The sequence below is a fragment of the Mastigoproctus giganteus genome, chromosome 4 (assembly GCF_048544385.1).
Source record: "Mastigoproctus giganteus isolate SK-2022 chromosome 4, ASM4854438v1, whole genome shotgun sequence".
In the NCBI taxonomy this organism is placed as follows: domain Eukaryota; kingdom Metazoa; phylum Arthropoda; class Arachnida; order Uropygi; family Thelyphonidae; genus Mastigoproctus; species Mastigoproctus giganteus.
This window is the reverse complement of record NC_143578.1, coordinates 188975879-188992247: the sequence shown is the minus strand read 5'-3', so window position 1 is coordinate 188992247 and position 16369 is coordinate 188975879. Positions and strand designations below refer to the sequence as shown.

At 34.4% G+C, this 16369-nt stretch overlaps 1 protein-coding gene across 2 annotated transcripts in view; it reads right to left on the bottom strand.

Moving 5' to 3' along the window:
* Positions 1-16369, bottom strand: part of LOC150087272 (F-box/WD repeat-containing protein 4) — a 113488-nt gene that overhangs the window by 44285 nt on the left and 52834 nt on the right. For both annotated transcript variants that reach the window (XM_090371930.1, XM_090371931.1), the window contains exon 5: positions 4542-4633. In XM_090371930.1, the coding sequence (XP_090228056.1) occupies positions 4542-4633 (92 nt within the window). The remainder of the gene's footprint in view (positions 1-4541; positions 4634-16369) is intronic.

Here is a 16369-nt window from a genome sequence, read left to right as displayed (position 1 = left end):
CCCTGACCTTTTTTTTTTTGTTGTAAAATTTAAAACAGTAAAAAAGATAAGCAATCAATAATGAAGAACACGGCATGCACAAATAGCAATACAAATTACGGAGTAACAAGTTTAAGAAAATTAAAAAATATGAATGAAGTGAAGCTTCTGAAACTTTGTTTTCCATATGATTGCAGAGGAAGGGGGAAACACATTTCTCCATAATAACGAAGTGAAACCCCACAGAATTCCAGCTATCAGCATTATCGCAAATGCAATAAGACCAAGTCTGAAATTTTAGTCCATAAAATGGCTGAATCTACTAACCAGTGACCATGTTAAGAGGTGCCTACTTATTTCACTTTATGATGGGATGAGTTTACAATTGTCTCCGACCGGACACATGTCCTTCCTCTCAGTCACTAGCAGCCTTTGTAAACATGTTGGCCATATGTTTTGTTTTGCATACTTTAATTGAAGCAATTTTTTGTGTTGTGCTTTAATCAGCAAATTAATTTTAATCAATTTTTTAACCTGACATGTTTTACAATTTTACAATTTCCATTATAAAAATCCTTTTAGAGAGATAAATAGCTTAGTTATATAGCAAAAATTTAAACTTCCGAGGTCTTGGAACGAATTACCAAAAAGCAATGTGTTATTGGGTTCACATTACAATATTTTCAGGATACGATGATGTCTCTGGAATGGATTAATATCATAAAGCGGGAGTCCACTGTATATTAGTTTAGTATTCTCAATTATATCATGCACCAGGCAAGAGCAGCGATGCAATGGGCTGAAAGTAGCAGGAGTGCTGTGGCTCTGGGGGGGGGGGATTGAAGGGGCAATTCATCGCAATTGGCTGTATCATGTTCTGTTTCAGAAAGGTCTGCAATGTTTATGGACCTTTCTGGAACAGGACACAACCCAGCCAAGGGGAATGTCCATGCGTGTATTCGGTGCACAGAGAAATTAGGTGCCAACACAGCATTCTGATGGACGTTTACAAGTGCTGGAAGAGTAAGGCGACTGTACTCAAAGGAATTAAAATGGAGGGCCCATTAAGCTCTTGCTGTCCAACTCAATGCCAGGAAAAAATGGGAATTGTTGAATATTGTTGAATAATGACATTAAGAGAAGGACATCTGTGGGATTTTCTCTATATTGCGTTATACAGTATAAGTTAATCAAAACAAAATGCTTTTCATTACAAAACCAAAGTTTGTAATGAAAGTCATTCTTAAAATATCACACAGTGACATCTTACTGCGATTTTGCAAGTGGGATATTACAAGGAACATTCTTACGATAAAAGATAGTGTGAAAATGCCTTTCATTAAAAACTCTGGTTTGTTCTGATTTGGTTATATATAAAAGTGATGCAAGTTGCACCAACTTATATGTACTAAATCTCTCATAAACTGAAACCATAGCCCCTAGTAGTCCTAAAATAATTACATCTTTGACTTTCACTTCTTGACATCTCTCAAACAAAAAAAAAAACGCATTTGGAGTTGTCTACCCTTACACCTTCAATACCTACCCACCCACTCAGGAGGAGACAACTAGCTCTGAAATGGTGCCATCTGGGTGGTGGGCATTCAAGCGAGAATAAACAACAAAAACCTCTCTAATGGGGAAGCATTGCTTATTTGAGGAATGAGAGAGGAAAAACTTTTAAAGGATTCCAAAATATCAAATATTGTAAGAATGCCTTTTGTTAAAAATTTAAACCTTAATAAAAATAATTTTTTAAATTGCTGAAAGAGGATATACATGCAGATAAACAGATATTTTAACAGTTGCTACTATCCCAGCCACTTTCATGCCAATCATGTCCTTCTGCTCTCCAGACCTAACGACATTATTTAGATGAATTTCTAAACATTGCCTTGATGTTAAGCACTTTTATTGTGGTGGTTATTTAGTTTTATTAAAACTGTTTAAATTAAACTTACTTAACATTTGCACATAATAGTGTCTGCCTTTGTATTATTATCATTTGTTATGAATAACCATATATTATGCCGACTGGGCTAGCCAGGTGGGTAAAGTGCCTGCCTGGCAACCCAAAGGTTGCGGGTTCGATTCCTGCCTCGGGATTGGATCAAAGTACTGCAAAAACCTTGGGAGGTGCATTATGGCCACAGAAGCCTATGCGCCAACAACTACCAAAAAAAAAAAAAAAAACCCTAGTCAAAAAAACCCCAGGGGCTCACATCTGGTGAGTATGGGCTTGGCACGCCCATGGCCCTGAGCTGGATATCATCATTCTTCTCTCTCTCTCTCTCTCAGGGTAATAGGGAAATTTTTTTTTTTGGCCGGTGCAGCATAAGCCTCAGGCTTCCTTGCACCATATGGCTAATAATAATAATAATAATAATTATAACCCCATTTAAAATAAACACAAGAAACTGATTGGTACCATACATTGAAGGAGAGGGTTAGAGAAAGGAAGAGATGGAAATTTAATTGAGTTCTGGCAGTTACAGATCTACCATATACTACGGAACTTATGATTATGATAATTGTACCAAATCAGAAATGGAATACATGGAATACAGTAGTTGAAACTTGATAAAAGATGAATGTACAATAAACTTCCATTAAAATGCTCCTGCTTATAGCACTACTCTGTTTTTAGTACTCTTTTCTTCTGGTCCCATGATCAATCCTCTGAAGTGCCATGCATTTTTTTTAACATCTACAGCATTCCCATTTAAAATGCTTTCTGCATTATTACTTTTGTTATATAATGCAGAAAGCATTTTAAATGGGTTCCAAGAAAGAATAAATCTACATATAACCTTCCTTAACATTGAGTTTTGGAAAAGGAATGATAAAAACTAAAGTCTAGGAATAATTTATGGTGCAGTTTATTTCGCATTTAACTCAAAGCTTTGAAGTTAAAAAGGCAATTCTTTACAATTCAGTGTCTTACAATTTATCACTGCATTCTCATGCTTGCCTCAGGTTTTATTCTGTTTTAAATTCAACATTGCTCTTCCACTTTCCTCGCCGACACAGTAATCAGTATCCCGTGGATATGTGTGCACACGTGTGCATGTGTATCATGACATCAGTAAATTTCATTAATAATATCATTATTAGTATTGAAATATTATGTTAATACTACATTTAAACAGGAACACTCATAACACTCAGGAACTGTATAGTTTAGTAAAATTTTTAAAAATATCTTTCTTTATAACAGCATGCAAAGAAAGGGTTGGAAGTGCCAAAAAAAAGTAAATGCAGTACAGTGGTACCTTGGTTTGCGAGCATAATTCGTTCCGGAAACGTGCTCGTAATCCAAAGCACTCGTATATCAAAGCGAATTTCCCCATAAGAAATAATGGAAACCCAGATGATTTGTTCCAAAACTCAAAAATATTCATATACTGTAAAAATGATTAATACAAAATACATACCTTTTTATATTTTTAATATTTAAATTTAATATACATAAAGCAATCGAATTTATTAATTATTGGGTAAGACGACTTTCACTGTCTCTAACGGAATCACTGCTATCTGTTGATTTTTTCTTTTTGTGCGACTTTAACAAGGAATCTTTCCAATGACACTTGCTTTTGCCTCCTTTTGAGGATTTCACGGAAATCAGATTCATCGCTCGCACTATTACAAAACGAGGAGGCACGCTTGATACACATAAACAAAGCTGCGCGCGTGTAGCAACTGAATAAACAACACCATAAAGGCAGAGATACACTATTAACACCGCACATTTTACTAAAGCACATTTCTAGGGGTTACTACCATAAAACAATTTCCAGTTGCGTTCCTGCTAGTGGAATCTGTTATAAACTGGTAGTAAACTCGATCTAATTGCATTTGCGGTTATACCGATAGCTGGAATTGTTGGTTTTTACGTTATTATGGTGAAATGTGTTTCCCCTTCACTGATATAAAAAACCATAAATACATTTTCAAAATCTTCTCTTCATTCCTATCGGGTTGCGTTCGGTTGGGGTGATTCTGCGTTCGACTGCCATTTCTTGTAAACACAAAGGCTAATTGTGCATAAGTGAATTCGGTTCGTGTTATATAAGATATCGTTCCCCTATTTATAAATCGTGTATGATCGAATTCGTGTAGTGTAAACACGTGTTATACGAGGACTGACTGTACTCTTATTGCAAGACCTCGCTCGTTTATCAAGTTAAAATTTATTAAAAATTTTTGCTCGTCTTGCAAAACACTCGCATACCAAGTTACTCGTAATCCAAGGTACCACTGTAGTAAGAATGTGCCATATGTCACTGAACATATGATTATGATAATTATTATCATTATAATCATTGTTTCATAAACCCTGCAATAAAAAGCTAAAAAAAAAAAATATCTTATCTATCAAAATACTAATGAAAAATATCTTCTGAAAGGAGGGTGATTAAGCATTATGCTTATAATGATGCTTTCCTTAGTACTCTTTGGGGAAGGGGCAGTCCCTTTGAAAATGCTATAATGAGAATTTATTTCAAACACTGCATAGAAGCAATTTAAACATTTTCAAAATCCTCAATGTATAAACATACCTTCCACAAGACGGAATGGCAACAGACCATACCCTATCTCTGATCTGAACTGTACGTTGACAGGTTGCACTTCCATTCTGATACAGCCATATCTAAAATAAATGTAGCACCAAACATTACTTTGCAAAATAACAGAAGAAAAGTTTATGCCCTTACATTCATATTAATACTTTAAAAAACATTGCTAAATTTGGTATATAAATAAAATAGATATATTAAAAATAATTTGTTTTAGAGCAAGCTTTTAGAATACCTGACATTTTTAAAACATTTATTGTGACAAATTATGATTTATAATGAACTCTGACATTGTTGAACAGTATGTTGTGCAATATTTAAAACTTTCTTTTAATATAATAAACTTGTTTGTTCAATAGACATAACTATTTCTTTACCAGAATATATCTAAACAATCAATTTTTTCCTTTTAAATTTTCATGTCTTTATTACAATAAAAATTACAAACAGCAAGTGTATCTATATTCTATAAATGGGATATATAGGAAACCTAAGTTTGAATAAGAAAAATGTTTTCATGTGCAGCACTGATCTCATATGAGCATGAAACGAGTTGTACATGCAGCATTATTGCTATATGGCAGGGAATGGCAACCTTTTATGAGTAAAGAGCCATTTTTGATCTAAAAAAAAAAAAGAAAAAAGAATCTAAAGAGCTGCACCTTGGCTCAAGCTGGGAGGAGGGGGAAGAGTTTAAGAAATAGAATAGAGCGGGAAGGTGTTTTATTTTAAAAAAAATATTTTTTTATTATTTATTAATACTAAAAAAACAAACATCTCCTTAGGTATGATTTAATGTGACTTTTGCTGCTGAACTTCTTGAGCGAGTCTCTCAACATCAGGCAATATGCTATAATAGTAGTAGAAGCACATGATGCAAGAAAGCAAGCTTATGTAGCAGCAGCCAAAAAAAAAAAAAAAAAAAAATTTCATACATCCATTCACTCTACACATTTGTCCAGTTCTCCATCGAATTTATTTAAGCTATTAACTTCCACAATGACAGGTGGAAGTTTGTTCCAGCAATCAACTACCTGCTGGCTAAAAGTAAATTTTTGCACATCTATTCTACAACTGTCTTTCCTCAATTGGAATTTATGCCCCCTCAGGTTTGTAATCAAGAGGAAAAATCTCATCAGAATTGAGCCTGCTCAGCCAATTCAAGACCCTATGCACCTCAATCAGATCACCTTACAGGTGTCTAGTCTCTGGATGCTGCAATTTGCAGAACTTAAGCCTTTCTTGGTAAAAGGTTTGTGATATCCAGTTATTACAAAATCATTAAGCTCCCTGTTAGAGTCTTCCACTTCCCTACAGAATTCCTCATGTGCAAATGTAGATGCAAATATAATTTGTTAATATAAGTAAAGAAGTCCTTGCTGTTTTTCTTAGCATCCTTTGCCAAAGATTTCTCGTAATCTGCCTTTGCTTGCCTAACCTCCTTTGTGACTTGATTACAGACTAGCTTATATCTACCATAGGCTTGTGTCGCCTGATAATTTATATGCATCCCACTCATTTTTCTTCTCTGCTACGAATCTTATTAGTTCATCTGACATCCATTTAGGCCTAAACCTCGAACAGTATTAGTATGAAAAGCCTAGTAGCTTCCAAGATTAACTCATTGAATGCTTCCCATTTAGAATTTGCTGTTGGTAACATCATTAGTTGATCCCACTGTATAGAATTTAAAAACTGTCTGAGACTACTCTAGTCTCCTTTACAAAAGCAAAAACTCTTCCATTTACCCCCAATGATAGTTATGTCAGTAAATCCCACATCAGTACACTGATCGTAGCCACCTAGTGGTTCCTTTATCTGCAAATTCTTAATGCACAAATAATTTTCATCTTTAAACATGCTAAGAGACTCATTGTTCAGACGGTTTCTTGATTTATTTTTAATATAGTTCATGTTCAAAAATATTTGCTCGCAGAAATATGTCAAACTAAAAACTGAGTGAAAGTCCAAATGCAAATATTTTCAAATTTATTGTCCAGTAAGCTACTCCATGCATCAAACACAATTTGGTCTTGTCTTTTCAACTCGTTTATCACCATCCATTGGTGTAGAACTGCAAGGGCAGCCTTTTATCTCTCCAAATCCTCAATTTCAGTTTTAAGGCATTTGAGTCTTGCACTTCACACATGTCCTTGATTTTTAAGTCCTCTAACTCCATTTCAAATTGCCAGTTTCAGGGAATGGAGAAAAATTTAACCGAGAAGTACTCACTTCAAGAGGTTTGATTTAAAATGATAATGTCCCCCTTTCCTTCCTAAAATCCTCACATTTTAAACAATCGTTTGTTTAAAAAATGGAAAATTAATAGGATTGGGAATATATTTGTAGTACCATATTTGTATATTTGTATACCTCCTTGATATTTTTTTAACATTGGAAAAGATAATAATTTTCCACTTCCTATGTCTCCTTCGAAAACACAATTTGTGTTCTAACAAAAGCACTTCTTCCATCAAAACTGCTGTGTTACTTTTTTCTTGTAATTTATTTAACACATTTAAATGTGAAATGGCAAATTAATAGGATTGGGAATATATTTTTAGTACCTCCTTGATATTTTTTTAACATTGGAAAATATAACAATTTTCCACTTTCTATGTCTCCTTCGAACAATGTGTTCTAACAAAAGCACTTCTTCCATCAAAACTGCCGTGTTACCTTTTCCTTGTAATTTATTTAACATATTTAAATGTGAAGTCACATTTGTCATAAAATAGAATTTTTGTAACCAATCAGTGCCTTCTAGTTCTTCACAGTCAGCATTCATATCCTTCTGTCTTAAAAATAATTTCACTTCATCAAGAAAAGCAGCAAATCACATCAACACTGCACCTCTAGAAAGCCATCTAAAGCTGTTATGCATAAGAAAGTTATTATATTGACAACTGACTTCATCAAGAAATTCATGGAATTGTCGATGATAGTGATCTTGCCATTATATTACTGTCTTTATGACTAAATCCATCACTGCTCTTATCTCTTTTCGAAACATTTGCGAGCAAAGTGACTCTTGATGAATTATATAGCGAAAGGAAAGCACATCACGTGAAATGTTTTTTCTAAATAAATTAATGAAAAAAACCTTTGTTCTCACATCTCATGCTCAGGGCTTAATCGGTCGCAGTCGCAATACAAATTATTTTGTTCATATTAATTCCTTTATTTTTGAAGCATTCATAATTTCAGTTTCTATATCCTCTCCACGCATTTGTCCTGTAAGTAGCAGTAAATCAAGCAATTTTTCTTGGGGTCCTTCAGAATTTATATATTTACAAATTGAGGACAACTTTCACAATATCACCAACATTACATGATTCATCGCAGGCTATAGAAAATCCTGATGCTGATTTTAAGTCCATAATCTCTGACTGGTTACATCTTCAGCCATTAGTAAAGCTCTGCCCCCCACAGTTTTTGCAGATATTGGCATTTCTTTAATTTTTGTAATTATTTTTGTTTTGTTTTGAAAACTGCTGAAAAGATTTTACATTTTAATAAAACATTCTTTTATGTATTTGCCGTCCGTAAATGGTTCCCCCGTGTTACAATTTCACGTGTAACTACAAAACTAGCAGCATTTGTGTTGCTTGATGATTTAATCCACTTTGACAATGAATTCTTTGTTAATGGTATTTTCTGTTGCAACTCATTTACAGTCTTTTTTCTTGGCTCACCAGCAAGATATGTTTTGGTGAATGTATCATGTTTAGTCAAAAAATGTTTTTTTATGTTTGTTTTTTTATTGTTGGAAAGTTTTTCACTACATATTAATCATAACTCAAGTCCTGTAGAATTTTCCACAAATGAATACAACTCAGTCCATTCCTTCTTAAATTCCCACTTTTCTTGCTCAATCTTTCTCTTTTGAGTTGACATTTTAAAAATGATAGCAATTTCAATGTCACCTTATTTCACTTGTTTAATAATACTACATCACTGATAAAAAAAATCAAGTGATTTATAATATGAGTTCACATACCTAACACAAACACTACGTACACACGGATATTTTGCTCCTGTTTTAACTATTTTATATTCGCCACTGCTGCAACAATTAATCTTCGACACCTTGCAGTACATATACTCTGCTCACGATGTGCAGGCAAACTAAACTGAGAAGTTTTGTGGCTTGCAATGAAACTAATGATATATTCACATCACCACCTGTGCCTGCTGCATGCCGCATTTGTCGTGCATGTGGACTAAAAGTTAAAGCCACAGTTACATGTTCAAAGAGCCACATGCACCTCGCAAGCCACAAGTTGCTGACCCCTGCTATACGGTGTACAGCTGTTGTACAGTGAGTAAAAATTGGTTACCTTTTAAGATTCATCTTTGTTTTATTTGAAATAATATTTGAAATAACCGTTTCAACAATGCTGCAATTTGTTCAGAGATATTTTAAAAACACTAGGCCTTTGCTACTCATGGAGACTGCATTCTTATAAAAATAAATATATAAACTAAAAATAATAAAACTGAGGAATGTGGGGAAGCAAGTTCTCAGTTTTCATTTTATTTTTAAATGCTGCTGCTCAAAATAATTAACGCACAATAAACCCTTGTTTAACTAAATTTTTATTATCCAGAAAATTTTTTTATTTTTTACAAATTCTGCTAGGTGCATACCAATGAATTCTAGTACTCAATTAAATGTAACTTTTTACTTTTTTAAAGAGAATTTTGAAAACATAAATGTGTTTTCTTACACCTGCTATTTTCAAAGACAGATAATTTTTACTATTTCTGTTGAAAATAAAAAAACAGAAAATATAAACATAAAATCATTAGTCACTTTCATTTTCAGGTTTATAAACCCATTCAACATGAAAAATTTCAAATACACACATATTTCTACTTATATAATATATATAACAAAGAAAACAAACTAATGACTGGCCACTTTATAAGGTGCACCTACCTTTTCCTGAAATGCAGCACTCTTTCAATAACAGAATCATATATTCTTACCATGTGATATAAAGCAGTTGGCAGATATAGGCATTCTGTATGTGTGCAATTCAGTGTGCAAGAATGTGGCATGGTAGTTGGAGTCAGTATGAATATATTGGAAACTGCAACCATTCTGGGGTTTTCATACACAACTATGTCAAGATCAGTCCAAAAACCAAACAACATAAGGCAATCCTGTGGCCAGAAACATCTCAGTATAAACTGCCAATGAAGACTGACATGACTTGTGCAAGGTAACAGAGGCTTAGTCAAGTAATAACCCAGTACAATAAAGAAATAAAGAATCATGAAAGAAATTATCCTGCTATTTCACATTATTTGGCCATGGCATTATCAAGAAGGAACCCAGTCTAAATTTATTCTTTATTAGTCCAAAAACCAAACAACATCCAACCAATGCCAATCCTGTGGCCAGAAACATCTCAGTGCAATCCACCAATGAAGACTGACAAGACTTATGCAGGGTAACATGGAGGCTCAATCAAGTAACAATCCAGTACAATAAAGAAAGAAAGAAAGAATGATATTTCACTTTATTTGGCCATGGCATTATCAAGAGGGCACCTGTCTAAATTCATTCTTTATTGGCTTTTAAATTTATGGTATATTTGCCTTTTATTTAAAATATTCAAAATTTTTGGTATGTATTCTTTCAATATTATTCTTTTTCTCAATTTATTTTTCTCTTCACACCCTTTCTTTCGTTTCTCTAATTGGTTTTAGTTGTATTTGCCTTTTGCGGCACTCTTCCTTTTTACTTTACATTCCAGGCAATATGTTGATGGTTATGCTAATGCTGGCCATGTTTGCCATTCTCTCTCTTTTTTTTCCCCCCTCTCTCTCTCATCTCTTTTTACTTTTCTTTATAAAACTTACTGTTCATTTAATATGGTTGTTGTGAGCCAATTGGCACTATACTACTCATGCTGTCATTACTCTCTGTTTACTTCTGCTTTCCTATTTTAGACTTCACTCTCTTGTTGGCAGTTTGGATTTACACTGTGCTTAAGCTTTCTTGTCTTTACTTCTTTACTGCACAAAGGCTACCATTCTGCAGGTCTATTGTATCAGCAGGCAGACATTAATTTGTCAGTTGCTGTTCATTACATAGGTTTGTATAACATTTTAAATACAGTAATTTCCATGACCACTGTCTCATGGCCTTCTGATAATAAAGGACTCAATGGCCATCTGTTCTTTACTTTTATTCTTATATTTTTAGTTGTTTCATTTATTTGTTTTTCATGTTACAGTAACATTATCATGACATTTCACATTATTTGGCCTTGGTGTTATAAAGTAAAGAACAAATTTATTCTTCTTTGCTGGCCGTGGCATTATGGTATATTTACCTTTTATTTAAAACTAGTGTACGAATATCAAATATTCAGCTAAAACTGTGATGAAACTGTTAAAAAAAATAATAGAAATTCTGAAAATTGGTCAGAAGATTTTTTGGATTTTTTTCCTCTCTTCCTCCTCAATTTTACTGCTAAATAAAACCTATTGCAAAACAAATCAGGCCAAAATCTTGTTTAGTCCTTGAGTTATTCAAGTTCAAAGAGCATTCCAGACAGAGGGACATAAACAAATTATTATACAGATATTCAAAATTTTTGGTACATATTCTTTCCATATTATTCATGACTTTTCGGTCTACAGAACTTTACATTTTGTTATAACAATTTTAACATTCCATACCTAGACTTTAGTAGAGCTTTCAATACTGTTCTCCCCATAGAAGACTATTATATAAACTGGAAGAAACTGAAGTTATTGGTAATATCCTACACTGGATCACAGGCTGGCTAAAAGACAGGAGACAGAGGGCTGTCATAAATGGCTAGTCTTCATGGTTGGACTGGTTAATGGGATTTCTCGGTGCTTGATGTTAAGTGCACACCTAATTTTAATTTTTGTAAATGATACTGATAAGGGTATTCAAGAAAAGCTGTTAAAGTTTGCTGTTAATTTTAAGTTGAGAATGGTGGCTAACAATTTGAACTACGCCATAATGCTTCAAAAATACTTGGATTGGCTGTATATGTGGTCCAAAAGATAGCAACTAAAGTTTAATGCTTCTCAATGTAAGGTTATGCATTTTGGGGAACAAAATCCTAGAGTCAAATATAAGCTACGGGGAAGAGGAGCTAAAAGTGATTCAACACAAAAAACTTAAATGTTACAATCCAATCTGACATGGAAATTTAAATGTTATAAACAGATATCTAGGGAGAGAGGGTGTCCTACCCACAATTTATGGGACAGGACACCCTGTCTTGTAGCAAAGAAAAGACAACACTATCTCTCTGTACAAGATGATGGTTAGACCACATTTGGAATGTTATATTCAGATCTAGAGAATGCACCTGAAAAAAAAAAAAAAAAAAGATAAAACTTGTGGTGTGCAAAGTTTGACAACCAAACATCTAATGGAAGATTTGATCAAGGTGTATAAAGAGAAAAGAACGAGGCACAAATATAAAATCTTAGAGAATAACGGAAGACTGGATCTCAAAGTTCATGTACAGACAGCAGGTTGTCAAACACGAAACTAAGTTACCTCTCAATGTGGTAGAGGCAGACAGTCAGGCCAAATTCAAAGCAGGATTGGATTGTTACCTTATGGGAATGGAAATAATATAAATATCCTACGGTTTTATTATAGAACTTCGGTGAAAATACACCATTCTTTGCTCATAATAGTGAACTACAATCATAGTGTAAAAGGCATCAATTTAATTGTATCTCATATTGTGACTACCTTCACAACGAGTTACCATGTATTGCACTACCTCGAATAAGTAAGAATGACTAATTTTGAAAATTAATACCAATTTAGGAAATTATTAGCAGCAATTATTCTTTTATTATAAGAGGCACTGATTAAAGCTCTATGATAGGATATACACTCATGTACAAAAGATAAGGAAGTTATACATTTTTAGAAATATCTCATCACAATCTGTCAATTTCAATAAAATCTAGTGTAGACATCTGTAAATAACTCACAAAACCCATGAACATGCATTGCATGAAGAATAATTGTGAAAATTATACAAATTCATACCATGAAAAAAGGATTACGTGGGGGGGGCGATTCCCCCTAACTGATAATCAACTCTTGGCAAGCCTTCATGCTGCAAAGTTATAGGGTCATTAAGTAATAAATCCCACTCATCTTTAAGGGGCAGATTTTGGGATAGGTTGGTGACCTCAAATTTATCTCTCCAAAGCAGTTGCAGCATGTTCTAAAGCAGGGGTTCTTAACCTGGTGCTTGTGAGCACCATTGTGCTCTTTAAAAAATAAATTTTGCTAGCGACCGATCATAAAATGGGTGTTGCGAGCACCTTCGCTTAAGTTAAAATTTATATATAAATCTTTGTATTTAAAATAGGTGCTTTCTATTTCTCAACTTTCTGCAATATTCTACAAAAATCCAAGCCATCCTTCCCTAGAAAATCCTTTCTTTTGTTAGTGATTGGAGAAAAATTATATATTTCGCATTTTAATCTCAAAAATGGTCAAAGTTTGACACTTTGATGGTATTCTTAAAATTTTTTCTTATTGTTAATTTGATATTTATTTAATAAGAAAAATTTTTACAAAATACTTTGTTGAGAGTATTATCATTGTTGCCGTAGTGTCGCTACAGACTGAAGATACTGCCTCATGCAATTCAGTTTCTAGTTTTAAGAGGTTAGAACAGGTTTCTGCCGGGTTTCACTCTGACTTGCACTACTGCAATAGGTAATGTATATGTATAGTACTGACTTTAAAGGTGATTAAAGTGTTAACAGTAAGAAATCTTTTGATTTTGTGCGCAAATGCTTAAAAGGTATTTTCTTTTAACAGATTTAACTAAAGTTACTAAACTTTCAAAATTTATAAGTTTTAAAAAAGAAACCGAAACAAACATGACGAGGAAAAAAAATGACGCATTAACACTACTTTTGCAGTTGTCTGATTTATACCTAAACGTTTCAAATGCAAAGAAACAAAAAATTAAAAAGTATGCATTTTAGTCCTCTTGGGAATATGATTATTTGGTAATAGTGGTAGTGGACCTGGTGTAATTTGCTTATTATTATGTCAGGAGTGTTTGGCTGGCTATCCGAAATTGAATTGTGAAAGACATTATCAAACATGCCATAGGAATTTTCGTGAAACTTTTCCTAAATTTAGTGATATTAGAAAAGCTAAGCTTCAAGAAGAAAAAAAGAAACTTGAAAGACAGAAAAATATTTTAAATTTTGGTCAAACTAATAGTTGTAAAGTGTTAGCGAATGAAGTTTCATTTATTTTATCAAATATAATTGCAAAGAATTCATTGTCTTATACTAGTGATTGGAAGTGCTTGCTAGCGTCTCACAAGAAAAACAGAAAGCTACCTTGATTAGCTCCACCAAAAATATTTCTTTGGGTAATGATACAGTTTCAAATTGAGTTTATAAAATGGCAGATGTTAATATTCAATGAATTATTAGGTAGAATTGAAAGTTGTGTATTTTTTTTTACTGGCACTTGATGAGTTAGCTGATGCTTTGGGCATATTACAACTTATGTGCTTTGTTTGATTTAACATGATGGCAGCTGTGAAGAAAATTTTTTGGCTATTTTGCCACTTACTGGTCATACAACTGGAAAAGATGTATATGACGCACTTATGAAATTCCTCACAGTGCACAAAATTGATCTGAGTAAATTTGTGTCAATTGTTACTGATGATGTGCCTTCCATGATTGGTAAAAACAAATGCCTTATTGCTTATCTTAATAGAGACGAAAGGATACTTAATTTTGTGCATTATCACTGTTTTTTTTTTTATGTGAACCCCAAACACGAGGTATTAGAACCTATAGTACTTAGTACCGTGCTTGGGTTGAAGATTGAGAAGACGAAAGAAGATATTTGTTGACACTGGACTTGAACTTCTGTAGATTGTAATTTTCAGGAAATACGTACGAAGGAAGGTTGTTCCAGAAAACGGCAGTTGAAGTTTGAAGTTGGACAGTAAATGGATGTTGGCTGGTGGCGGCACGTGTTCGGACTGTTTTGAAAGAGACAGCGGGAATTATAGAAGCTAATTCAGAAGAACAGTGCCCATGGAAGTATCTGTAGAAGAGGCATGCAGCAGAAACAGTGCGTCTATGAGACAGCGAGTGGAGAGACTCTGTTAGAGATGAATCATTAATTAACCTAACTGCCCTTTTCTGAATGGAATCAAGAAGCCTGAGAGAGGTTTTGTGGGCACCACCCCAGATGTGGGAACAATATTCCATGGCAGGGCGGATTTGCGATTTATACAGAGTGAGCAGCTGTTTTGGAAGAAAAGTAATGCCGAGAGCGAAAGAGAAAACCAAGTTTTTTAGATGCAGAGGAAGCAATATTTGTAATGTGCTTGTGCCAAGAGAGATTAGAAGTCAGGGTAATCCCCAAAAGAGATATATCCTTTTGCCTAGAAATTGGAGTGTCACTAAAGATAAGCATAGGAACAGAAGAATCCTTTTTGCGAGATATAAGACAAGACTGAGTTTTAGAAGGGTTGAAATCAACTAAGTTGTCTTTGCCCCACTGGAGAATTACCTGAAGATCGGCATTTAAGGAATTGGTAGCAGATTTTCGAGAAGTTGAAGCTGATTGAGCAGGACAAGGTTTCTCAAAATGGAAAGTTGAATGCAATGTGCTATCATCAGCAAAACTATGGATAGGATTTCCAGTCAATGGAAGAAGGTCATTGATACACAAGAGGAAAAGAGTGGGGGAAAGAACTGAACCTTGGGGGACACCGGCATTAGTGGAGAAGTTAGAAGACAGAGAGCCATCTACCATCACCCTCAGTGAGCGATCAGAGAGAAAACTGGATAACCAATTACTAAAAACAGTTGGCAAACCATAAGATGGAAGCTTGTTTAGAAGACCTTTATGCCAAACACGATCAAAAGCCTTTGAGATGTCAAGAGCAACTCCTTGTGTTTCACCGAACCTTTCCATTGAATTAGTCCATAAATGGGTAACATAAGCCAGAATATCACCAGCGGATCGATACTGATGGAATCCATACTGGTGATCGTTGATCAGACGGAAGGTTTCTAGGTAGTTTAAGAGTTGGCAGTTAATTGATTTCTCCATTACTTTAGAAAGAGTAGAAGTAATTGCAATGGGACGATAATTGGATGGGAGGGATTTGTCACCCTTTTTAGGAACTGGCTGGATATGAGCAAATTTCCAAGCAGAAGGAAAAACACCTTTGGAATAAGAAAGTGAAAACAGGCGGCAAAGAATAGCAGTAAGTTCAGGAGCACAGTTTTTGAGAACAAGTGGAGAAATACCATCAGGACCTGGAGCTTTCTTAGTATCGAGATTCATCAAAATCCTTCTGATATCCTTTTGACAGAAGACCACAGGAGGCATTGAATGAAGTGTGTTGGGAATGGTGGGAGGTGTTTTACCAAGATCATTAATACATGAGCTGGAAGAAAAATGGGATGCTAGCAGGTCAGCTTTATCCTTGGCTGAAGTGACAACAGAACCATCTGGTTTGGACAGAGGTGGGAGCAGAGATGGGCAAAAGTCGGCCAATAGCTTTGGCGAGAGACCAGAATGCTCGGCTACCATTAGGGCAAGAAGAAAGTTTTCTACTCTTAGCCTGTTCAAACTCTAGTTTGGACTGATTAATAACTGCTTTACAATTGTTGTGAGCTTTGGTGTAGGCAGAAAATGAAACTGAAGAATTAGAAACAAGCCAATTACGATATGCAACGTTCTTCTCTTGAACAGCCTTAGCACATTTATTGGAAAACCAAGGTTTAGT